Source organism: Pelmatolapia mariae, linkage group LG6 (assembly GCF_036321145.2).
Source record: "Pelmatolapia mariae isolate MD_Pm_ZW linkage group LG6, Pm_UMD_F_2, whole genome shotgun sequence".
NCBI classification, from domain to species: Eukaryota; Metazoa; Chordata; class Actinopteri; order Cichliformes; family Cichlidae; genus Pelmatolapia; species Pelmatolapia mariae.
Window position 1 is genome coordinate 44,002,515 of NC_086232.1, and position 24,411 is coordinate 44,026,925.

At 49.3% G+C, this 24,411-nt stretch overlaps 4 protein-coding genes across 5 annotated transcripts; 2 read left to right on the forward strand and 2 right to left on the reverse strand.

Moving 5' to 3' along the window:
• Window positions 1–6: 6 nt before the first annotated feature.
• On the reverse strand, window positions 7–5,030 carry LOC134629612 (dynein regulatory complex subunit 4-like). Its single transcript, XM_063477106.1, has 9 exons — window positions 4,816–5,030; window positions 4,335–4,532; window positions 4,031–4,237; window positions 3,896–3,950; window positions 3,514–3,719; window positions 2,722–2,889; window positions 813–899; window positions 527–736; window positions 7–414 (listed from the first exon to the last, which is right to left on the reverse strand). Exons 1-9 carry the CDS (start codon window positions 4,828–4,830, stop codon window positions 289–291), a joined length of 1,272 nt encoding a protein of 423 aa, XP_063333176.1. The 5' UTR covers window positions 4,831–5,030; the 3' UTR covers window positions 7–288.
• A 4,493-nt stretch (window positions 5,031–9,523) lies between these two features.
• ndufaf5 (NADH:ubiquinone oxidoreductase complex assembly factor 5) lies at window positions 9,524–17,787 on the reverse strand. The gene is made up of 12 exons (XM_063477108.1): window positions 17,766–17,787; window positions 16,679–17,049; window positions 15,088–15,128; window positions 14,598–14,661; window positions 13,682–13,729; window positions 13,482–13,585; window positions 11,945–11,984; window positions 11,656–11,853; window positions 11,506–11,566; window positions 10,967–11,050; window positions 9,953–10,035; window positions 9,524–9,775 (listed from the first exon to the last, which is right to left on the reverse strand). The coding sequence occupies exons 1-12, from the start codon at window positions 17,770–17,772 to the stop codon at window positions 9,689–9,691; spliced, it is 1,188 nt and encodes a 395-aa protein (XP_063333178.1). The 5' UTR covers window positions 17,773–17,787; the 3' UTR covers window positions 9,524–9,688.
• LOC135933188 (keratin-associated protein 9-1-like) lies at window positions 12,391–13,454 on the forward strand (the record flags this gene model as incomplete). The annotated part of the gene is made up of 2 exons (XM_065471177.1): window positions 12,391–12,398; window positions 12,710–13,454. Coding segments are annotated over exons 1-2 (753 nt in total), but the record flags the coding sequence as incomplete, so codon positions are not given.
• On the forward strand, window positions 15,986–24,091 carry esf1 (ESF1, nucleolar pre-rRNA processing protein, homolog (S. cerevisiae)). Of its 2 annotated transcripts, none has more exons than XM_063477086.1 (14): window positions 15,986–16,000; window positions 18,446–18,810; window positions 19,016–19,320; window positions 19,406–19,519; window positions 19,609–19,718; window positions 20,542–20,694; window positions 21,215–21,329; window positions 21,455–21,629; window positions 21,716–21,865; window positions 21,964–22,091; window positions 22,677–22,764; window positions 22,872–22,963; window positions 23,046–23,192; window positions 23,764–24,091. In XM_063477086.1, exons 2-14 carry the CDS (start codon window positions 18,468–18,470, stop codon window positions 24,088–24,090), a joined length of 2,247 nt encoding a protein of 748 aa, XP_063333156.1. In that variant the 5' UTR covers window positions 15,986–16,000; window positions 18,446–18,467; the 3' UTR covers window position 24,091. The 2 variants fall into 2 exon arrangements, with proteins under 2 accessions (XP_063333156.1, XP_063333155.1); XM_063477085.1 differs by lacking the exon at window positions 15,986–16,000 and adding an exon at window positions 17,257–17,328.
• The last annotated feature ends 320 nt before the right edge of the window (window positions 24,092–24,411 follow it).

Here is a 24,411-nt window from a genome sequence, read left to right on the forward strand (position 1 = left end):
CAAAAGAAGTTTTATTTTGTTTGTTTTGGTAGATCAGCAGTGAGGTCTGTAAACAATAACAGTAGAAAATCAGTCAAAATGATAAAGTTTCATTTTCTTTCCACATTATTGGAGAAACTTCGTGGAACGATTCAGAGTCCGTCACATCTTCAGGAGGAAATGCGTTTTATTTTGAAAGAGTTTAACTTCTTTTCAAATCCGAGTGGAGGCCGCTCCCTCCAGGATCTGCTGCGCAGGTTCAAGTCTTCAGCCCCTCCCTCTGCTCGTCGTACCCCTGCAGAAAAACGCTCAGTCAGTCACCACCTGAGCTGCTGACAGGTGAGCCGTGCACCGCCCACTACCGCTCACCTTACGCTGCTGAGCCAGGTCCTCCTTTAAGGCCGCGATGGTGTTGTGCTTCTGCTCCACGATGGCCTACAAAGGTCAGACATGTGAGTGCTCGGATCTAATTGGATGTGGAGACGTTTATCTGCACGTCTTCGTGTTAACGATTGGCCTCCTGTAAACGTGCGAGCGCCATCTTTACCTCCAGCCTGCTGGCGGCGCTGCCTGCTGCTGTCGGATCGGCGCTGGAGGCCGAGAGCGCGGCGCACAGCTGAGCCTCCTTCTTCTCCAAGGTTTCGGTGAGCGCTGCCAGCTTCCTCTCCAACATCATCGCCTTCAGCTCGCTCCTCTGCTGCACGTCCATGATGGCGTCCCTCTGCTTCTTCAGCAGCTCGTCGCGCTCCTGCTGCACCTGCGGGACGCCGACATGGTCACAACCGTCAACATCATGGATGGAGGCAGGAGAGGAGATGATGCGGGCGGGTTACCTTCTCAGAGGCCTGCAGCAGCAGATCGTGCTCCAGTGTCAGATCTCTCAGTTCCCTCTCCACGACCTTCATCTGAGCCCGGCTCTCCTGTCAGTGATGACATCATCAGTTACATACAGTGGTATGCAAAGGTTTGGGCACCTCTGATCATTTTCAGGATTTTTCTTCATGAATCATCTGTTGTTTGGATCAGCAATTTCATTTAAATATGTCACACAGCAGACGAACATGATGATGTTTGAGAGGTGAAATAAAGTTTACACAGCGTGAGTTAATCTGAGTTAGGCAGGTGCAGAAATTCAGGCACCTTTGTCGTTTTATTGATTCAATACCTTTCGCACTAATTATTGGAACAGAGTTTGTTTGGTGAGCTCAGTCACACTTGACCTACATGCAGGTGAATCCAACAGAACAGGTATTTAAGGTGGCCAATTGCAAGTTTTTCTCCTCTTTGCATCTTCTCAGTGGCAACATGGGAGCCTCAAACAACTGGAAACAGCCGTCAAATGAGCTGAAAACAAAGACTGTTCAACATCATGGTTTAGGGGAGGGATACAGAAGGCTATCTGAGAGATTTCAGCTGTCAGTTTCCACTGAGGAAACATCTTAGATAAGCCGAGGTGAAGGATGGTGAGAACAGTCAACCCACAGAGCAGCTCCAAAGACCTACAACACCATCTGGCTGCAGATGGTGTCACTGTGCACAAAGAGATGCTGTGTGGGAGAGTAATGCAGAAGAAGCCTGAGGTATGCTACAGTACGACTGGACACGCCAGCTGCAATTTGGAATAAACTGCTGTGGACTCATGAAACTAAAATTGAGCTTTCTGGACATAACAGGAGGTGGCGTGCATGGTGGAAACAGAACACAGCAGGCCAAGAGAAACACTACCCACAGTACAATTTGGTGGCGGTCCAATCATGCTGTGGGGCCATGGGCCCAGTGCCGGTACTGGGAATCTCATTAAAGTTGAGGGTCGCATGGATTCCAGTACCTTCAACCAGAATCCAGACTCTCATTGGAAGCTACAGGAAGCCTTTAGAGGCTGTTAATGCTGCAAAGGTCGGATCTACTAAATACTGATGACATTTTTCTGTTGGGCTGCCCAAATTTCTGCATCTGCCTAATTTAGATTAACTGTTGCACACTTTCTGTGACTCCTATAAACTTCATTTCACCTCTCAAACATCGTTCGTCTGCAGTGTGACATATTTAAATGAGACCGCTGATCCAAACAACCGATGATTTATGAAGAGACGCCTCCAGGTGCTTAAAGCTCCCGCTCAGCTTTCATGTTCCTGAGTCACCTGTTTGGTCATAAATCTGTTTTCTGTACTGGCTTAGTTTAATATTGATCTCATCTGCTTCTAGTTATTACATTTATGTTTATAATAATAATAATAACTATTATTATTATTATAATAGACTGATGTCGGTCGTCCGTATTAAATGTAAGTTGAAAGTGGGAGGAGCTAAAGCAGCTTGTTTCAGAGGATGAGATAAAGAAGGATTATTCTGAGCTGTGACTGGAAGCTGTGGTCACATGATCTCCATTAAAGACATAAACAAACTGATCAGAATTTATGTCACGTGTCTCCTGAATGATATCAGCCATGAGCAGAAATATTGTTTTGTTATCCAGGTTCTGCTCTGATAAGGGCGAGCTTCCCGGGCCTCTGGAACTACTTCCACCTGCAAACTCGTAGCTAAGCGACAGTTGGGCCACGAGGGGCGTGAGGTCACGACCATGTGACCTGATGGTGCTTTCTCCCAATGAGCCGCAATCTATAAAGTTATTAACAGGAAAAATGCTCTGCATCACCATTCTAGTAATGCTAGCAGCCTCAGGAGCAGGGGTGGGGCCTATCAACGCCACAGTGGGGGGAGGCGGAGCTTTTAGAAACGCACCAGCATCTGGGCCTTGCAGCGGTTGTGCTCCTCCAGCCGGCGGCGCAGCTCAGCCAGCTCCCGCTGGGCCTCCGGCAGAGCCTCCTTCAGGCTTCTGCTCTCCTCCTGAGCCTTGGAGAACTCTCGGGACACCCGAGCCTGCTGCGTCTGCGCCTCCGTGAGCTCCTCCTACCAAACACAGGAAACACAGCGTGAAGACAGACAACCACACCGCTGGCAGGTCTCAGCTTTATCGAGCAGTGAGCCCCAAACAAAAAGCAGCATTATGGGAAATGTAGGATCCAGAATTTAACAGCAAGTTTCCTTTCATTTCAGTTTCTGCAGCAAACACGTAAGAAGATATTTTACCTCATAAAGAACTTGCTCTAAAAAGACCTGATATATAACTCATATCCAGAGCAGGAAGTGAGTCACAATGAGACAGCTTGGACAGAAGTTTCAGATCTGTGAAGATGTTCTGGTCAAACATCTCAGAAACGAGTGAGCGGCCGTTCTCGAAGAGCTCTTCTTCGGTGCCCTAACCCTGCAGGCAGCTGTAAACTCTTTGAACTCTCATCAGACCAGCTGTCGCCAACTTTCAGTCCTGTTCTTGTGTAAAAATGCTATTTCATGTCCAACTGTGTTACCTTTGACCTTTTGAAGCTGGAGAAGGACTGCTCTTCAAACAAACACAAAGTCTGTGAAAATTAAAGTTTCTAAATATTATTTTATGTGTAAAAACCTTGAATCTGTGTCCCTGTGCTCCACCCACCGCACAGCCTTGAAGTCTCCGTCCCGGCTCACGGGTCTCACCTTGAGCGTCCTCTGGTCTGTCAGCAGTCTCTCCCGAGTGGACGTGAAATGCTCCTCAACTCTCCGCAGAGCTCGGTCGTGCTCCTCAATCAGAGCCGCCTCTCGACTCTTCATCCTCTCGTCGAGCTCGGCGACCGCCACCTGACGCTTCTTCTTCTCCTCCTGGATCATCATCTGCATCTTCTTATGATACTTCACCTCGATGTCTGCGCAGGGAGGGAAACAGCAGCAGAGGTTATGAAGGAAGATGAACGGAGAGGAAGGAGTGGGAAAAGAATAGGAAGGAAGTAGTACACGTGGAGGAAAGGAAAGGAAACGAGGAGATCAGTGTCCCAGGGCTGAAAGGTCACCTGATTGGCGCCGAGCTCACAGGTGTTCTTACCTCTGATCCTGTGCTCGTAGTGGTTGGTGAGCTCCATCAGCTCCGTCTGATGTTTCTGTCAAGGAGGAAGTGACATCACCGAGGTGTCCAGGTGTAAAAATCAAGTGTTAAATCGATTTACGGGCAGCGACTCACCAGCTGCAGCGCTTTGATGTGGCTCTCGATGTGGAACTTCTTCTCCGTGAGCTCCGCCTGCAGACCCTGAACGTTTCTGTGGAGCGCGATCTCAGACTGCACGTGCTTCTTCTCGACCAGCGAGGACGCAGAGACGGCCTCCATCTTCAGCTCAGTGATGCCATTGTGCTGCTCAGACAGGACGTGCTTCAGCTTCCGCTTATAGACCTGGACAGTGACCAAGGACGGGTCAGGACTAAAATTAGGTTGAGATAAAGTCAGGATTAGGGTACAGTAAACCTCCAGGATCGCGTGCGCAGCTCACTTCGATCTCGACTCGGTGGCGCTCCTCGGCCTCATCTCTCTCCCGGCTCCTGTTCCTCAGCTCGGCCTTCGTCTTGTCCAGGTTCCTCTTGGAGATCTCCCAGAAGGCCTGGATCTTGTCTCTCTCCAGCTGGAAGTAGCTCTTCTCCTCTTGCTCGCGGTCCAGCTCCTCCCGCAGGTGGATGATGTGGTCCTCCAGCTGGAGGTCAGACACAGGTCACTGAAACGTAACGCTTAAAACTGCAGTTTGCAGGAAATACACAGAGCCTCAAACTTCATCTGATTGTGGTGTTTCAGGTAAATGTATTTTCTCAGGCTGAGGTTACAGGTGTACCTAATGAAGTGGACAGTGTACTTGTTATTTTACGATCACAATCGGGCCTGTTACGTGTTGGACTGTGGGGCCGGGCCGGGCCGCGGACCCCCTGATGGACCCCCTCACACTGTGAGAGGCTAACGTTAGCACCGTTAGCAGCTCTGACCTGATCCTTGGACATGTCCTCCGTGGACAGACCGTCCACCACCGTGGAAGACTTCACATTCCCGCCCTTCTTCTTGCTTTTAGCCTTCGGCGGCTGAGGACAGAAGGGTAAGAGGCGCGTGACGTTCCGCTCATCGGGATAACAGTTACTGCCAGGCTAGGGCTAAGCTAACATGCTAACAACAACATGACTGAAACAAACACCGGTTAAAGTAAAACTTTACTCACCATCGTGACACACTGCGCAGACTCACAGCGCCCCGGAAACTTTAATTATACTGTCAGAAAACTGCGGCTGGAGTCAAACACGTTAGCTGTTAGCTATCTGAGCCTCAGCTCCACTATCAACAAAAGACGCTGTCATGGCAACGCAGGACCGTATCACGTGTGTGTGTGTGTGTGTGGGTATTAACATCTTCGTAGGGACCAAAGATTCGAGGTTTACTATACTCTTGGGGACCAACAGCCCCAATTTTGAAAGTCAAAATGTGGTTTTCGTGTCAGGGTTAGGCATTCATTTTAGATGGTTAGAGAAAGCTTTGTGTCAATTAGATGCCCCCACAAGACATGAATAACCCACGTGTGTGTGTGTGTGTTTTTTGTGCCTTGTACAATTTTCTCTTATAAATTATATTTAAAGTCTTAAACTGATGCTTTTTTTGTCCACAGCTGAACTGACGAGGCCGATGGTCATTGGGCCTCCGAGAGAAAATTCTAATTAGAGAACAAATTTTTATTTGAATCATTTGTAAGCAGAAAAAACTTGCGAGCTTTTAAAGCATGAATATTTCTTCCTGGTTTAGTTTATTATCAGCTGCGTGAACATGTTTGCAAACACTGGAATATGTTTATTTGCTTTCTGAAGAGCAGTGATTCTGAAATAAACTGACATCCTTTATTTAAAGATCACTTTTATAAATTCACACAATATTAAAAATCTGCACCTGCTGCTCCAGCCTGTTCGTCATATTTTAAGACGTTTCGTATATAAACTGATTCAGCAACGTGAAAATAATTAGACTGTATATAAAAGATGGAAGTGGCCTCTCCAGGACGTGTGGGAGGGGCTCCTGTGTTCTGATTGGATAGAAGTCGCTGAGGAAAGAGCTGATCTCAGTAAACTGCTTCCTGATTGGTTCATGGTCTCAGTCACAGCCTTCAGGTCTGACTGAATGAAAGTTCATTTTTGGAGGTGATGGTCCTTCGATAGTAAGGGAGGAGCAGGACGCGGGGGAGGAGTCTCAGTCAGACCCACCCCTCACCCACGATAATTGGTTTAAAGAAGTCAGGAGGAGCTCTGGCAGCTGCTTCCTATCTGCAGAGGATTCTGGGTAAGGTAATACACGCAGGTGTCGGAGGCGTGTCCTTCAGGTTGGGGCCTGCACAGGTTGCTGTACAGAGGAGCAGTCGGTGTTGTGGAGGTGTTTGACTGGTTGCTGACGTCGGAGCAGCAGTACGGGGTTTCCACCTCGGACTCAAGGGCTGGGCCGGGCTCCACGTCGGCGTGTCCGATCTCCTCATAAACCACCTCACTCAGCACCGCCCTCGTGTCCCTCGCTGCTTTCTCGGCTTTCCACAGTCTCAGAGTCAACATGGACAACAGCACCAGTGCAGCTCCTGCCAGCACGCCAACAGGAACTTTCCACAAGTCTGAGGGGGGCGCCGTGTCTGCACCTGCAGCCGTCACCTTCCGGTCAGGGTCGTCCTTTCTCCCCGTGACTGTTTGATCAACCACGCTGGGGTCTGTGGTCACGTTCAGATAGGCTGTCTTCCTCTCATTGCACAGATACATCGAAGTATCAGACTCTACAACATTCCTGATAAGCAGCTCGTTGTTGTTACGGGAACCGAAGCGCTCCGAACTGCTGCTCACGCGACCGTTACTGACGGTGAGAAGAGTCACCCGGGTGCCTCCTTTAGCTCGGCTCCAGGTTACATCTCCCTGAGCATGAGGACAGGTGAGCACAGCGTCCGTGTGCTGCTGTGTGCTGACTGTGGGGATTCCTGTCAAGTAAAAAGCAGAAATGATGATGTCACATGTCTGAATCTGTATCGGATGCTTCCTGATTCACGCCACGCTGACCGGCCTTCCTTCCCTCCAGTTATTTTCATCTTTTAAACATTTAAAGGACATTTCCCCTTTGTCTATCTTTAGTCTGCTGTTTCATGTTATGCTTTATTTAAATAAAAATCTTGGAGCATCTGTTGTTGAGATTCAGGAGCCTGAGGAACCAACAAACTGCTCTCTGACAGGAAGCAGCCTCCAGAGCGCCGTACGAACCTGATGGACGGCTCTGCGATGTGGTTTAAAATAAACATCTTTACTTTAAATATAAATATTTGCATTTTATTCATTTTGCTTCTGAAGGCGACAGACTTGAGTTTTCTGGACGTGTTGACCTGATAATAAAAATGATGAATGCTTGTTTGATTTGTCATTTAGTTCAGTCTCCATGACTCTGCTGTGACAGCTGCATTGTCAGTCATGCATGTCACGTATATATCAGGGGTATTAAAGGACCATTGGCAGACATCCTTTCAGCAGAGCTGATCGTAAAACCTACAACCTGAATTTATCTCATATAATAAGAAATGAAGTGTGTTTAGTTTGCTTTAATAGGTTTGTGTGAATTGTGCCAGTGAAGTGATCCACAGTCAGAGTCAGCAGGTATAAGCTGGCCTCTTTGATGATGTCATTATGGTTCTGGGGTTCAAACCAGCGTGAGCTGCAGCTCCTTCCAGGAGTGGAGGTGTCCCCAGCCTCCCAGTGCCTGTGGACATCGTTATGGTCATTATGGACAAACTGTGATTTGCATGTAAGTCCAGAAACAGAGCACCCCTCGAGTTCAGATCAGGCAGGCCCCTCCCAACTATGTCAATGCCCACCTGAGCGTTGAAGTCTCCCAGCAGAACGATGGAGTCCCACCCCACCAGGTGACTCTACGTAGGTAATCTGAACTGCATTTGGCATGAAGCAGTCAGGACCCTGACCCAGAGCTGCAGGGAAGCAACTCTCTCATGGACTGAGGGGATACAGGAACACCAGCCCCACGCCTCGTGCCCAGGGCGACTGCAGGAAATTGGTTCCATTGCCCGGCTGTATCTAGCTGCTATCTCTCAGCCACCTACAGTTGGGCCATGGGCGGAGCCCCACAGGAGGACTGACTCCATTGGCTCCTCTGCTCAGACTCCTGCCCTGCAACCTGAACCCGGTAAGCAGTGGAAAAATGAACGGCCGGAGTTATGTTTCTTTTCATTTTTCTTTTTTAAATTAAAACCACTTCATCAGCTGAAGCCTTTTAAACCTGCATTCTTAGCACTGCCAGCCGGGGGCGATAGATTCAAGTCTGTGAGAACAGGACAGCTCTGCTCTGCTGATGTCTGAGCTTAGTCAACACCTCCCCGATGAGTTTATGGTCTCAGCCGCTGCTTTCAGGTCTGTGTGAAGAAAACATGAAGTTTATTTCGGAAGTTTTGGTCCCGGCCGAGGGTTCGGGGCAGGGCTGTAAGTGTGGTTATGTATGTGTGCTTAGGCTCAGCGCTTGGTGCAGAGTCAGTTTCTCAGTCAGACTGACTCATGGTTAAAAACACAGCGAGCCCCACAGAGAGGAGACACATGAACGGCAAATAAAGTGAAACCTGCACGTGGATCAAACAGCTCCAGAAACAGCGTATATACTTTCATATTCATTCTCTTAACACTGACTCTAGCTTCTGTCCTTTTGTTCTGCTTCATATAATCATCATATAACAGCCTTTATCTTCCTTAGATAACCAGAGGAAACAGAGAGGAGTGTTACATTGTTGCAGCTGTAATCGTGATAAAATGCTGACGGAGGCGTTCTTACCTGCAGCGCTGTGACAGACGTGGACACACAGGAGAAGGCAGGCGTAGAGCAGCATCTCTGCAGACGTCTGAGCGACGGCAGCAGCGTTTCTATGAAAGAGGAACTTCTGAGTGAGGCTCGTGATGGGTGGGTACTTATGGCGCGGGCTGCGAACACTCGTTCCTAATTTGCTGACATCACACAGAGTGATTTTAAGAACAGAAATAATGTTTTTAAAACACTTATTTTAAAAAATCTTCTCTAGTCTAGTCTAGCCAAACCCATATTCAGGTATTAAAGTTCCTCATTTACATATTTTTATCATCTTAAGTTATTTCAAATGGGACCAGTTAAACAGCAGGTAGGCGGGACTCATCGCCCTGGCGCTCTCCACCCTGCAGCCGTGTCGCTGCAGCGACCCTCATGAACGCCGTTTTGGGATCAACCTGATCTGTCTGGTCTTGAGGTTCTTGATTTGCAGATACAGTCCTGATCAAAAGTTTCAGACCATTTGAAAAATGACAAAAATCATATTGTGGTTGGTTGGATCTTAACAGGGTTCCAGAGCCGATCCAGGCAGGATGGATCCTCTTTAAACTCTGAGCAGATCTTTCTCCATCTTCTGCTGGTCAGGTCTGTCAGTGTGAGCCTCAGCTTCCTGTTCTCACTGACAGGAGTGATACCAGTGCCACGTTCAGTCACTCTAACCACCTTTCTTCATCATTCTGATGCTCAGTTTGGACTTCAGCTGCTCGCCTTCACCACGTCTACACGTCTGCATGCACCGAGCTGCTGCTGTGTGTCTGATGTTTGAGTGAACATGACTTCGAGTGTTTCGATCCCACTTGAACCGTTTGGTTTCTCTCATGTTTCAGCCACGTGAACAGATGTGTCAGCTTTTATTTTTAGATTTCTAAAAGACAACTTCCTGTCAAAGACAAACTCTTACAACATCATATTTGTCTTCTGTACATCAGAGTTCATGTTTCTTGCCTCTAAAACATTTTATTTTCATTAAATATGGCGTCTACAGTCGGCTCCGAGGCTCTACGGTTGGTCCGTGCCGCTCGGTCGGCCGGTCTTTGATAAATCTCCAAACGACACGGTGGCCGAGCCTCGCTTCGCCGGTTTGGCCTGAAAGAGAAAAAACGCTGAAGTCATGGATCTAAAATCAGGTTTTTCTAAAACCAGAAGCTGTTTGTTAACAAACGGTGATTATTCTGCTACGCTCACGTCCTAAAGGTGGAGATTGCTCCACCGTGAACGCAGCAGAAACAGGCTGAAGCGCACGGAGCGATCAGGTGTTCTCACCTGAGACTCGTGAGGCTTCCAGCCAATCATGTAGAGGATCTCAAAGGTGGCGGGAATGGAGCCGTCCTCACTGCCGTACATCTCTGAAACATTTGAAAAACACAGTGACACATGAACCGCCGCGCTGTGACTAAAGCTTCAGCCTGACGCGTCACTGATGAGCAAACAACAGCCGGCCAGCAAAGAACACGAGTGGAAAGCAGAAGTGTCAGAAACACAGTAACACTCTGACTGGCTTTACTGTTTATTCAACTATTGTTCATTACAAGGACAATAACAGTTTGTTTGTTAGCAGAGACGCAGATTCAAACCCAGAACCTTCTTCAGTAGAACGCGTGCTGCACGTGCTCGTGAGAACAATGTCAACCTCATTCAAACTGAGGCCACACCTCCACCTCTGAGCTGATGACCCTCTGCTTACCTGTTACCTACACCGCTGCCTGTGCTCACTCTCAGAAGTGCTTTATCCCTTTAAACCCTCACCTAGCATCAGGTTAGGGTCTAAAGCAGAGGTGTCGGACTCCATCCTCGAGGGCCGGCATCCTGCAGGTTTTAGATCTCACCCTGGGTCAGCACACCTGAATCAAATAATTAGTTCATTAGCAGGCCTCTGGAGAACTTCAAGACATGTTGCGGAGGTCATTTATCCATTTAAATCAGCTGTGTTGGATGAAGGACACATCTAAACCTGCAGGACACCGGCCCTCGAGGCCTGGAGTTGGACACCCCTGGGTTAGAGTTCAAAGGGTTATACTCTGTGATCAGGTGTTCTTCATCCTCTGTTCCTCTTTTCAGCCCGACCACGTCTCCTCATCCCTCCGCTTTGTACTCGTGCACCTTTTCTGGCTTCCTGCTCAGACGAGGTGAACATGGAGCAGACTGCACCAAGCTGTTGCTTTAGACCGATTCCCTCGCGTGCACCGGGCGGTACGAACAAAATCGGCCAGTCCACACTAATACTCATCAGTGTATCACATGTCATTTAGCACCAATCAGACAGCAGCTCAGACTCACCTTTGTAAATCGCTGCTGCTGCTAAGATGGTGTCTCTGTGCAGCAGCGACTTCCTGTTCCACGCACAGTTACTCTCACCCATACCTGCACAGAGCACATCACAAACACTGCACTTTTAAACTTTGACCTTTAATCTAAAGTTTGTTTAAACTAACAGCCTCACGAATGACCTCAGATCCGAAACTGGTTCAGGAATCAAACCGCAGTGAGGTCATCAAACTGTTTTAGCTTAAACAGCGAATCCTGAAATGCGCTCTTATTCAGGAGGAGCCTCTGCAGCTCAGTTTGAAGCCTGTTTGCAGGTAAATGAAAGGAGGAATAAAAACAGCACGTTCACTCAGGGACTCGGTCACCTAAAGCTCTGTGCTGACGACTCTGAGCGTCGCTGTCATCTACATAATCAAACTGAAGTCGTTGAGGTGCAGATCCTCAGCGTGCAGTTCGCTTTCCTTTGCTTCCACGTGAAGAGGACGACTGTAGAGCCGTGTTTGAATGTTTCAGGAACGACATGATTCAAACGAACGGTTCCCAGCTCGTACCTTGTAAATCCGTCATGACTTCCATGATTCCTGGATAATGAACCTGAATGTCATCGATGTCCTGGAACAAAGAGGCGGAGGGGTCAGAGGTCACCGTGAGCTGATGTTAAACATTCTGTGTGTTCAACAAATGCAGCCATGCTGACTCACCACAGTGAGCATGTTGAAGCCAGCTTGGCCCAGCAGGTTTCCCAGGTCGGTGACGGCGGTGTAGGGGGAGATGTGGGGCGAGAACCCGCCCTCCCGCTCCGTCTCGGCCAGCTGCAGGGAACAGCGCAGCTCGTAGAGCGTCTCGCCGCCCACCATCGCTCCGATGAACACCCCGTCCGGCTTCAGCACCTGGTGAATCTGAGAGGACGGCGCACAGTAAAACGTTAACGGGCGAGCTGCAGTCAGGACCGTCGCTGATAATTATGGTATCGCGACAGGTTCATCTCACCTGTCTGAGAGCTCCAGGCAGGTCGTTGATCCAGTGCAGACTGAAAAACACAGACGTGACTTTCATGAAGCTCAGCTGCAGTTTTAATGAGCACACATGTTATTCATAACAAAACCTGGTCCTCTCAGTCTAGACAAACTTTATTTCATACATTTGATTTTTTTAACCTTAAAATCACTCGTTGCATTTCTGGACATAAAAATCTAACGACATGATTAACCTGCAACTTTTAGGTCATTATTATTTACGATGTCCTTCAGTTCTATTAGCAACGATTTAAAAATATATGATGAATTTAATCTTTTCAAACTGTGACTGAGATAATCAGCACAAATCACATGATTAATATATTTGACTTCATTTATATTAAACAGTGTAAAAAAAAACATAAACAGGAAGTTATTAAAAAGCTGTGAAAGGAAATGAAACAGGCACAGAGACTCAGAATGAGCAGGTAAGACGTTAGAACGAGGTTCAAACTGAAAACAACCACAAAGACACACAAATTATAAAAAAGACACAAAAAACAAGAAAACATGAACCTGACATAAAACACTACTGTAGGAAACCATTAAAAAAGCTCAGACGCCATCTCGTGGCTGAAGTTGGTACTGCAGCAAACAGTCGGTCACTCAAACCTTTTCTGTTAAATGAGCTGCAGTGAAACGAGCTGCACTGAAACGAGCAGCAGTGAAACGAGCTGCTGTGAAACGAGCAGCAATGAAACGAGCAGCACTGAAACGAGCAGCAATAAACGAGATGCAGTGAAACGAGCTGCACTGAAACGAGCTGCAGTGAAACGAGATGCAGTGAAACGAGATGCACTGAAACGAGCTGCAGCGAAACGAGCTGCAGCGAAACGAGCTGCAGTGAAACGAGCTGCACTGAAACGAGCTGCAGTGAAACGAGCTGCACTGAAACGAGATGCAGTGAAACGAGCTGCAGTGAAACGAGCTGCAGTGAAACGAGATGCAGTGAAACGAGCTGCACTGAAACGAGATGCAGTGAAACGAGCTGCACTGAAACGAGCTGCAGTGAAACGAGCAGCAGTGAAACGAGATGCAGTGAAACGAGCTGCACTGAAACGAGCTGCACTGAAACGAGATGCAGTGAAACGAGATGCAGTGAAACGAGCTGCACTGAAACGAGCAGCAGTGAAACGAGCTGCTGTGAAACGAGCAGCAGTGAAACGAGCTGCAGTGAAACGAGCTGCACTGAAACGAGCTGCAGTGAAACGAGCTGCAGTGAAACGAGCTGCACTGAAACGAGCTGCAGTGAAACGAGCAGCAGTGAAACGAGATGCAGTGAAACGAGCTGCACTGAAATGAGCTGCAGTGAAACGAGCTGCACTGAAACGAGCAGCAGTGAAACGAGCTGCTGTGAAACGAGCTGCTGTGAAACGAGCAGCAGTGAAACGAGCTGCAGTGAAACGAGCTGCTGTGAAACGAGCAGCAGTGAAACGAGCTGCAGTGAAATTAGCTGCTGTGAAACGAGCAGCAGTGAAACGAGCTGCAGTGAAACGAGCTCTGGTACTCACGCCAAGCTGCTCACTACCAGGTCGAAGGTGTTTTCTTTGAACGGCAGAAACTCCTCGTCAGCCAGGACGCAGTGAGTCGGGATCTCGCTCGGCCTCCTCCGTCTCTGATCAGAAAACAACATTCACATATGAAATTACAGCAGTCTGTTTCAAACTCCTGCCACCATCTTTGATATCTGAGTACGAGTCTAAGGACCCACCAGAGACTGATGGGAAACTTCTGTCAGGCAGAAACGCTCCACCACCTCCTGCAGGACACATCGTCAGCACAGAGGTCATCATAACAGCAGTGAAACTCGTGCAGCGCACACATACACAGGCAACAAACATCTGAGCTCATGATTAACGTTCTGCTCATCTCCCGCTCTCTGGTTTTATTCTTTGACTCTGAGAGCAGCTTTGCATGATTCACAGCTCAGAATAATCCGTCTTTTTCTGATTCTGTTTGAAATGTTTTAGCTCCTGTATCCACTTTGTGCTGATTGACCGACTCTGGGAAGCCTACAGAGGGGCAGCACCCAGAGCCGAAAGCTATACGTCTGTACCGGAGCTGTTATACATTCAGTTTTATTTCCGTTTTGAATTGTGTTCAGTTTTACTCTCAGTGTTTTTATTACTGTGGTGTCGTCTCTGCAGCTGTCAAAGCTGCTGACTCCGAGTCTCATATTCACCTAAAACCTCCTCAGACAGTCTGTGATCGCACAAATCCAAAACTATAAATAAGAGTTCCTCTATAACTTTATTTAATTTGGTTTCCCAAACTCACAAAATGATTTCAGGTTTTCTATTTGATTGTTTTGGTGAACTACAGTTTGTGGAGATGACCATATAAGGAGATCTAAATGACATCAGCTCGTTACCGAGGTAACAAAGACTCGTCTGAGGCCTTTTCTGCACACTGAGCTCGTGACTTTATGTTTATCGTGTTTAATATGAGCAACAGTGTGACGTCATAACAGAAACAGCAGCGCTTTAACTTGAGCTCATCAGTTCATCTCTGATCAGGAAATCCGATCCGTCTGTAGCTGCTGAATACATGTGATGATGTCACAGTGGTGACCTCAGACAATGGGTGTTGCGCACACAGACACATGCACACGCACACACACACTGTACTTTGCTTAAATGCTCTGCGATGTGACTTCTTCCTCCGCCGATGTCCAGCGCCAGAGGAAACGTCCTGAGGAGACAGGAAGACAAACGGTGACTTTTTTTTTTATCCTGTCTTCCTTCTCTCACCCCAACCAATCACAGCAGATGGCCCCGCCCCTCCCTGAGCCTGGTTCTGCCGGAGGTTTCTTCCTGTTAAAAGGGAGTTTTTTCTTCCCACTGTCGCCAAAGTGCTTGCTCATAGGGGGTCATATGATTGTTGGGTTTTTCTCTGCATGTATTATCGTAGGGTCTACCTTACAATATAAAGCGCCTTGAGGCGACTGCTGTTGTGATCGTTGCTATAGAAACAAAACTGCATTGGAGTAATCTGGCTGTGTGAACGTTTCCTGGTCTTTGACCTCCTCAGATGATTTCTATGACTTTTGAAGCAGACGTGTCTCTCTGTGGTTAAACTGTGTGAAACGTGGGTCCAGCTGCCTCGTCATGAACTCACCGTGCGATGTCGTAAACCCGATCGGCCACTCGACTCCCGACCTGCAAACCAACAGCACAGGACGTCTGATCAGCGTGGCCGGGTCTGGTTGTTATAATGAAATCATTTCCCCCCCTTTAGACAAAACAACAGGAACAACGTGTGATTCATTCAGTGAGATCATCACTGATGGTGACGTCAAACCCAGCTGCAAATTCTGATCTCATTCTCTATGATCCAGATGTTTGACGAGGCTGAGGACCAGCTGAAGATGGACACGAGTCCATCAGAGGGACCGCTCAGGGTCAGAGAGGCTGACCTGGTCTGAGCGTGTGCAGAGGAGGGAGGGTGGAGGATGAAGATGGAGCTGCAGGCAGGAGGAGAGGAGGAAGAGGAGGACATTTTTGGTGTACGTCAGTCAGGACATCTCTAATTACCTGCATAACTACACGCGTGCAGGGCACACAGAAAACTCTGTTGATAAATTGTTATTTCATTTTCTGTGGAAAAACAAAATTGACCACGTCCTCAGATCTGTAGTTATGAACAATTGTAACAATGGTGGCTTAAATTTGATAGATTTCAGTTCCCTAAATGATGCTTTCAAAAAAGTGGATTAAAAGCATCCATCTGGACTTCCTCTCTCATCACGTCTTTTCACATTTGGGTGGCTGGGACTTACAAAAGTCAGAAAATCCCAATGAGACTCAAACTTTCATCAGCAGACTCTTTGATCTGTAAACATCACTGTTCTCCACAAAGATGTTATATTTGGAACATCTGTAACATTCTTTACAAGAATAAATCGCTCTTCTTTGAAAACTGGTTTAATGATGGTATTCTTCAATAACACTGGCTCTTCCTTCCAGGTGTAACATCCCGGTATCCCCACGCCTGTCCATGCTCCGCCCTGTCCTGACAGAGTCTCCTTCAGGTCAGATGTGTTTCTCCTCTTGTAGATTAGGTCTCTTATCTCTGTTCCTCCTTCCATTTCTTTCTGGACTCATGTTGTCGAGGACGCTGACTGGATAAAGGTTTGGTCTTTGCCACAAAAAATCCTCCTTACTAACAAAGTGAAGGAGATTTCATTTAAGCTCATTCATAGATTTGATCCTGTTAAAGCTTTACCACATTTACCTTTACTCAGGTTTTATGAAACATATCGTTAGTTTCATCTCTGACAGCATCTGATCAGAATTTGTACTTTTGTACCAAAACCTGTTATTTGGTTTTACTGACTTTAGTGAGAAAGACTCTCATGCTTTTCCCTCATCGATCAAACTCCACATCTGTAAATGTAAGCTCTCCACTCTCAGGACAGAAACACAACAGTTTGTTCCTGTCACAACAAGAAAGCTTTAAAAACATGAATATTTGTAATATTTTAATGTCCTTCTTTAATTATTCAGTGTGTCTGTGTCACTTTCCCCCGTTTAATCTGTATTTCTATCCTGTGTGTTTACTTATACACACTCTTCCACTGTGTTATAATTTTGAATACAGTTGCACAGCGTGTTCTCCGTGTGTTGTGTTTGTTGTTAAAGTTTCTGTTGAAATAAAGTTGGAGAAACAAAGACACAGAAAACCGGGCAGGTGTGTGGGTCGGGCTCACCTCCTCCCTCAGGTAGTCGTACTGCTGGCTGTCCTGCAGCTGGGCGGCCCAGTCCTTCTGCCTCTGCTTCATCTCCCTGCTGAACACGTTCATGCGGCCTCCGCCCGACAGCCCGGAGCGCCCGGCCCCCGGTGGCCCGGTACCGTTGAGACCGGCCCCGGAGAGCCGGCTCCAGCTGCCCGCGGAGCTCGCAGGGCAGCCGAGCCGCAGGAGCCTCCGACACAGCCTGCCGCTCATCCCGCGGAACACACTCACAGACACCAACACGGAGACGTCCGATCCTCCACACCGGGTCACCTCCGAGGGGAGAGACCCAAAACCCGGACCGGCCTCAGCTGAGCTCACCGGAAACCCCGGAAACGGATCACAGCCTGAGAACGGAAGTAAAATTGAATAAAATAAAATTAAAATGACTTAAATGAAAACAAATAAATAAAATAATATATAAACAATACAGTGATAATTAAATTAATAAAATAATTTGCGTTTGTTGTTTGCTGCGTCACTCTCTGTGTTTAAACCGCGTTTCGCTCCTGTTTGTCCCACTTCGCTCGCCTTAGAGAAAGGGGCGGGGCGGAGCAGATGATGCTACAGCGTTGCATGCTGGGTAAACACGTGTGAGAGATCGCGGAGGAGCGGACGCTGTGTCGGTAAAGTTTCACCAGTTTCTGAGTTTAATTTAAAGCTCACGTTGTTTCAGGTGTTTCAAGCGTAGACGTGCTGTTTCCGGTCCTCTCAAGTGTTTCCTGTACTCTCCGCTATTTCCGGTGTCTCCAGGTTGTAAACATGAAAACAGAAAACCAGGCTGAGGTGCGCGGCACAAACTGAGCAATGATTTCAAACCTGCTCGTCTTTAAAACCTCCAAAAGTTTCAGAGGATGAAACAGACAAGAGCACAGAGAACGATTCAAAACCGTCAGATCGATAATAATAACGGTGAGATCGATAATAACCGTCTCGGCGCTGCAGTCTGAGCTCATCGCGGCTCAACGACACTGATACCTGTGAGGTCATCACCGGTTGCTGCGTCGGTTCGCACGTCTGTGATGACAGTGAGAAATAAAGGGCGTGTTTACGCGCGGCTGACCTCTCATGACCTCAGCTGGACCTCAGCTCCTGCCTCCTCGGACGATCACAGCCTGGAAGCCTGGAGCCTGTCCCAGCGCTCACACAGCGAGAGGCGGGTCCACCCGGGCAGGTCGCCGGTCTGTCAGCCACAGAGAAACACTCACACCTGAGGCAACACTAGAGTCACCTGTAAACGCAGCATGTAGGAGGAAGCTGGAGAACTCAGAGAGAACCCAGGCAGGAGCCGGGAGAACCAGCAGGTTCTAACCCAGAGCTGTGAGGCAGCCGTTCCGTCCACTGGACCGGCCTGCTGTACAGACTGTCTCCACACTGCTCCTGCACGGGGGGACAAACTGTGGTCGGCCTGGAGCTCGGAGGAGGCAGGAGCGAGTCTCCGTCCTTCAGGACCAGAAGATCCAGCGGAGGTCATGAAGAAGAAGGACCGGCGCTGTACACACTGACATCACAGAGTTCATGTTGTCATTGTTGTTGGCATTAAAATTATGTTTTAAAACGTGAGCATTTTTAGTTCTACGACCTCATAAGTCCTACACGAGCCGGTGATTGTAGTAATGAGGTTTACTGAATGACCCTGAATGCCACACTTGTGTCCATCACGAGGCTCGGGGTTGGGTTTGACGTCCGAGCAGAAACCAGCTCGGTGTGAAACGTGGTTTTTAACTGGTTTCTGTTCTGCAGGTGACGCTGGGATTTTACCGCCATGTCGTCCGAAAAACGCCCAGACGGGGACGAGCGCTTCCTCCGGGTCCAGAAGGACCCGCGGTTCTGGGAGATGCCAGAGAGGGAGCGCAAAGTCAAGATCGACAAACGCTTTCAGTCCATGTTCCACGACGAGCGCTTCAAGGTCAAGTACATGGTGGACAAGCGAGGGCGGCCCATCAACCACACCTCCGCTGAGGACCTGAAGCGCTTTTACAAACTGTCCGACTCGGAGGAGGAGGAAGCTGGCGAGGGCAAGAAAGCGGCAGAGGGGAAGAAGAAGAAGAAGGATGGCGGCGGCACCAAAGCAGAGCAGCCTAAAGCAGCAGCGAGTCTCTCTGAAGGTCAGGAGATGTTTTCATGTTAATGAACTTCAGGTAAAAACACTGAAACGGAGACAAGCCGTTACCATAGCAACACTGAGGCTGCTAACCCAACGCAGCGCTCTGTGTGGATGATTGGGGGTGTGTTCAGGTGACCTTTGACCCTGCTCAGGTAAGCGTGTCAGAAATGATTTGACCGTCTCTCTTCTGTTCGATGCTGATGCAGGTGATGAAGATGATGACGAGCAGCGGTCTGCAGAGGAGGATGAAGATGACCTAAGCGTCTCTGATGGCAGTGAGGAGGAGGAGGCGCAGAGCGACGAGGCGAGTGGATCTGATGAAGAGGAGTCGGGCCTGGATTCGGGGGACGACAGCGACAGCGGGCCGGATCTGGCCCGGGGGAAGGGCAACGTCGAGACGAGCTCGGACGAAGACGACGAGGATGACGTGGACGCCATCCTGAGGAAAGAGGAAGAGGAGCTCGAACACGACTGGGGGGAGCTGTGCAAAGACGCGCCGCGGAGCGACGAGGTGATGCTGCGTGCGGTAAAGGCTGAAGGTCAAAGGTTAGTCTGCGCCACCGGGAAACGTTGCTAACACGATCTCACCGTGTCAGGTGTCGGCGCGGCTTGCCGTCTGCAACATGGACTGGGACCGGCTGAAGGCCCGAGACCTGCTGGCTCTGCTCCAATCCTTCACGCCGAAAGGCGGCGCCGTGCTCTCTGTGAAGGTAAGGAGACCTGCGTGGGTTTGTCTGTGTGTGGGCGGAGCCAGGAAGTGCTGATGATCAGCACAGTGCATGCTGGGTTATGTTTGCAGATCTACCCGTCAGAGTTTGGGAAGGAGAGGCTGAAGGCGGAGGAGAGTCAGGGACCGATGGAGCTGAAGGCGCTGCCCGACGACTCGGAGGACGACACGGAGGAGGAGAGGTAATGATGATGTCACAGAGAGGCGGGATTTAGATGCAGTGTTCAGCCAGACTTTGTTAGTCGAGCAGCTTGTAGGAAGGTTTCTGTCACGAGGCTGCGTCGGCTCTCTGATGGTTCGGCACCGGCAGGACGTTTGTTGGCTTTTCAACAAAAAAGGTGGATTACATCAATATGCAGGCCACTTCATTAGGTACACCTTGCTGGTAATGGGGGGGACTCTTAATTCTTCATGCATCAGATTCAACATCTGCTGGAAACGTTCCTCAGAGATTTTGGTTCACGCTGAAGTGACATCATCATCGCACAGGTGCTGTAGTGAGTCTGCGGAAGCCATGAGTGCAGCGAACTCATCGTGGTGTTCTAGAAACCGTCTGAGATGACCTGAGCTTTGCTGGAGCAGCACGCCACACCATCACAGCAGCAGCGCCGTGGTCTTCTGCCGCTTCAAGCTTTAGATATGCTCTGCCCTCTGCTAGCAGGGGAGCCGCTGCTCGCTGCAGATGTTTGGAGGGAAAACAACCGTGACACTTTCATGGTCTCTGAAACCTCCTTTCTTCATCAGTCGGGTCCTCAGTTTAAACTTCAGCATGTCTGCAGCTGAGCTGCTGCCCTGTGATTGGCTGATCAGGTATTTGCATTAACAAGCAGATGCACAGGTGTACCTAATGAAGTGGCTGGAGAGTAACTGTAACCTTATTGCTTTGAAACAAGCTGCATTTGAACACCAGTGATTCTGTGTACGCTTAAAAACAGCTGTGGAGTATCAGGTGGGCGGGGCTCCCTGCTGACCTGTCAGACGGTCATGTGTGTTGTGTGCTCTCAGGGTTTACAGGGAGAAGCTGCGGGACTACCAGTTCAAGCGTCTGAAGTATTTCTACGCCGTGGCGGAGTGCGACTCGGCCGAGACGGCGGCGAAGATCTACGAGGAGTGCGACGGCTACGAGTACGAGAGCAGCTGCTCCGTCCTCGACCTGCGGTACGTCAGCAAACAGCATCGAAGCGACGCGCACACGTCAGGCTCACGTTAGCGAAAACTGATCCGAGCGCAGCGAGTGGACTTTAGCTGCGCTCGGACCTGCGTGTCACTGAGCAGCCTAACAACAAGTGATTCATGTGTTCCTGTTGATAAACTTCCAGCTTTCCCAGTTTCAGTTAATCCATAATGAAGGTTTTTAGATGTAGTCGTTCCTGAATCGGACGTCTGCAGGGAAGCCAGGAGACTCCGTGTTTTGGGATCCAGGATCTGAGTATTTACTTAATTCCCGGGTCCCCAGCTGAGCTTCGATCAATGAACTTTAGTCCAGTCAAAGGTCAGAGTGCACGCGCTGCAGGGTCACCATGATGACGCGCGTTAATCATCCAATAGTTACACAGATTTGTTCCAGCTTGTTAATAAAAGCCAAACGCGTCACGTTGTTCAACTTTAATGTTGATTATCGACTTTAGAAGGTCGTTAAAGGATCTCACGGCTCGTCTTCTTCTCCTTACGTGAGCAGCTTCGTTCCCGATGACGTGAAGTTTGACGAGGAGCCCAAAGACGCGGCGACGGACGTAAACCTGTCGGCCTACACACCCAAGCTCTTCACCTCGTCTGCGACCGCCACCTCGAAGGTAAGCGCTTCCCCGACACTCGCAGGTTCACCTGTGTGAATGAAGTTTGTTACTCAGAGCTGACGTCAGGGCAGGAGCTCAGATCCATGCAGCAGGCGGTGACGTGTTTGTGTCGACCCGATCAGGTGCAGCTGACGTGGGATGAAACCGATCACGAGCGCGTGACGGCCCTAAACAGGAAGCTCAACAAAGACGAGTTGCTGGACATGGACTTCAGAGCCTACCTGGCCTCCTCCAGCGAAGAGGAGGAGGAAGGTGGTGGTGACGGAGCCTTTGAAGAGGACGTGAAGACGGCGGCAGGTGAGAAACACGAGAACATGAAGGTTTTCTGACTGCTGAAATGTGAAAGCGGCGCCGAGCAGGTATGCTGTGTTTGTGTCGGACAGACGAGCGCGTCGTGGAGGCGGAGGAGAAGAAGAAGAAGAAGAGCGAGGAGCAGATCTCCAAGTACAGAGAGCTGCTGAAAGGCATCCAGGAGAAAGAGAAGAAGGTGCAGGAGGACAAAGACATGGAGATGGAGGTCACCTGGGTGCCAGGTACGAGCACGCAGCCTCACTTCCTGCTTTCTTAACATGAGGAGAGGTCGGGCCTGAAGGCGGGGCTTGTTTTAAAAGTGTTTTTCTCCACGCCGCAGGCCTGAAGGAGACGACGGAGCAGCTGGTGAAGAAGAAGCTGGAGGCCAAAGACGCGCTGACGCCCTGGGAGGAGTTCCTGCAGAAGAAGAGAGAGAAGAAGAAGCAGAAGAAGTGTGAGAGGAAACAGGTGAGGGCGTGGCCTGCAGACGCAAACGGCGTCTTTGTTAGATGGAACGTTCCAGCCTTTGTTAGTAGCAGCATTCTTACATCATCTCACTCGATGTCGGCCTTCAGTCCTGAATAAATCGATGAGTTTATGACGCTCTGCTGTGAGAGCTGCTGCTTTTACTTTGACATCTCGGATCAATTTCCTGAATCAGTTTTGGAAAACCGAACGTCCTGAATTATCCATCAGGAGTTCGCTGAGTGAGGCTAACACTGCAGGAACGCCAAATTATCTGTGATTAGCTGTAATTATAAACAAGCCCTGAGCTTCTGGTCCCGGTCCTGGTCCCGGATAATGCAGGTTATTGGAGCAGGAGCAGTTCAGACGCTGCTTGAATCTTCCTGCAGACAGGCCGGCTGAGAATTCCAGTTTGTTCTGGTTTCAGTACAACACGTGTTGCTTACATCATCCTGAGGCTGCAGCCTGATTGGCCACTGACGAACGCCTCTGAGCCTCTTTATGCTGAGCCTGAGACGTTTGTATTCACGCCGATCATATCCAAGTGTGATGATGTCACTGACCTGTCTGATGGTTTCTCTTCATCAGGGAGGCGAGGGAGCGCTCAGCGACGACGAGCTTCCTTCAGACGTTGACCTCAGCGACCCCTTCTTCTCCGAGGAGCTCGGTGCTGCAGGTGCGTGTGTGCATATGTGTTTGTGTGTGTGTGTGCATGTGTGCGTGCGTGTGTGTGTGTCCGTGTCCACCAACAGAGTTTCAGGGTCTCTGATTTTGTCTCTGCAGACATGAAGAAGAAACAGAAAGGGAAGAAAAAGAAGAAGCAGGAGGAAGAGCGACGGACAGCCGAGGAGGAGGAGGAGCTGCAGAAACAGAAGGTCAGAGGTCGCGCCTCGGCCGGGCTGGTTCTGGATCTGATCGTTTCGGCCCGTCCCACATAAACTGTGTGTGTGTTTCCAGGCTGAGATGGCTCTGCTGATGGACGACGACGACAAACACAAACACTTCAACTACGACAAGATCGTGGAGCAGCAGAACCTGAGCAAGAAGAAGAGGAAGAAGCTGCTGAAGAAAGGGGAGGAGCTGCCAGAGGACGACGACTTCCAGGTGAGCATACTCTCAACGGCTGCTGGCTGAAAACTGTAGAGAGGCGCCAGCTTAACCTTTGACCTCTGTGATTCTGTGGTTGCCTGAACTGAACAGGATTCAAATGAAAGTGAACAACGTGCTGATGTGAACACGCGAGGCCGGCGTGCTCTTATTTTAGGCAGAGAACAGCTGAACTCACATATGAGTTGATGAGATGCAGTGATGCAGGCTCACTGTTAGCCACAGTAGAAGAGAAGTTCAACAACATTCAGGCTCCCTGCTTTTACAGACAATAACAGCAGTGATAAATAAACGATTAACCTTAGTGATTAAGTTAGAGTGCAGTGATGGAGTTATTCTGCATGTAGCACTGGGTGGGTGGGTGGGGGTGATGGAGGTCACGCTCGGGGGAAACGGCTGCTCCTCAGTCTGTTTGTGCAGGATTGGTTGGTCTGCATCGTTTGGCTGATGGCAGCAGGTCACATGATGTGACCGCGGTGGGAAACGATGGCGCTGACCTTCAGACACGTCTGGACCAATCCAGGCTCAGGTGTACGTGAAACTCATCCTGATCTCTCCCTCTCTGCAGGTGGACGTTAAAGACCCTCGTTTCCAGGCCATGTTCACCTCCCATCTCTTCAACCTGGACCCCTCCCACCCCAGCTACAAGAAGACCAAAGCCACGCAGAGCATCGTAGCCGAGAAGCAGCGCCAGCGGGAGGAGGAGCAGCGGCGCCTGGAGGGTGCTCAGGAGGTCACGCCCACGCAGGCGGAGAGCGACGGGAAAAGTCGGGAAGCAGACTGTGACGCTCGGGTGACAACGAAGCAGATGGACCCGAGTCTGTCGCTGCTCGTCAGATCCATCAAAAGCAAAACGCAGCAGTTTCAGGCTCGCAAGAAGCAGAAGCTGGTGTAGCTCCAGACGTTAGCCACGTCCATCAGGTGCTGTGAACTGATCACGCAGGATCTACTTCCTGGACTGCCCTTGGGTTTTGTGTTAATATTTTTGTGTGCAGCAGGATCCTGACAGCAGGACGAACGTGGAAAAGTTTTATTATTGATGTTTCACAGAAATGAGATTAAAAGGATTAAAAACACAGTCATTCGTCTGGATCGCTCCTTCGCTATAATGCTGTAATATCGTTCTGTTCAGGCCGCGGGCAGCTGCAGCCGCCAGCGTCGCCATCCACCCGTCAGTCAAAGAGGCCACGCCTCTAATCAGCAAGCTTTAATGCAG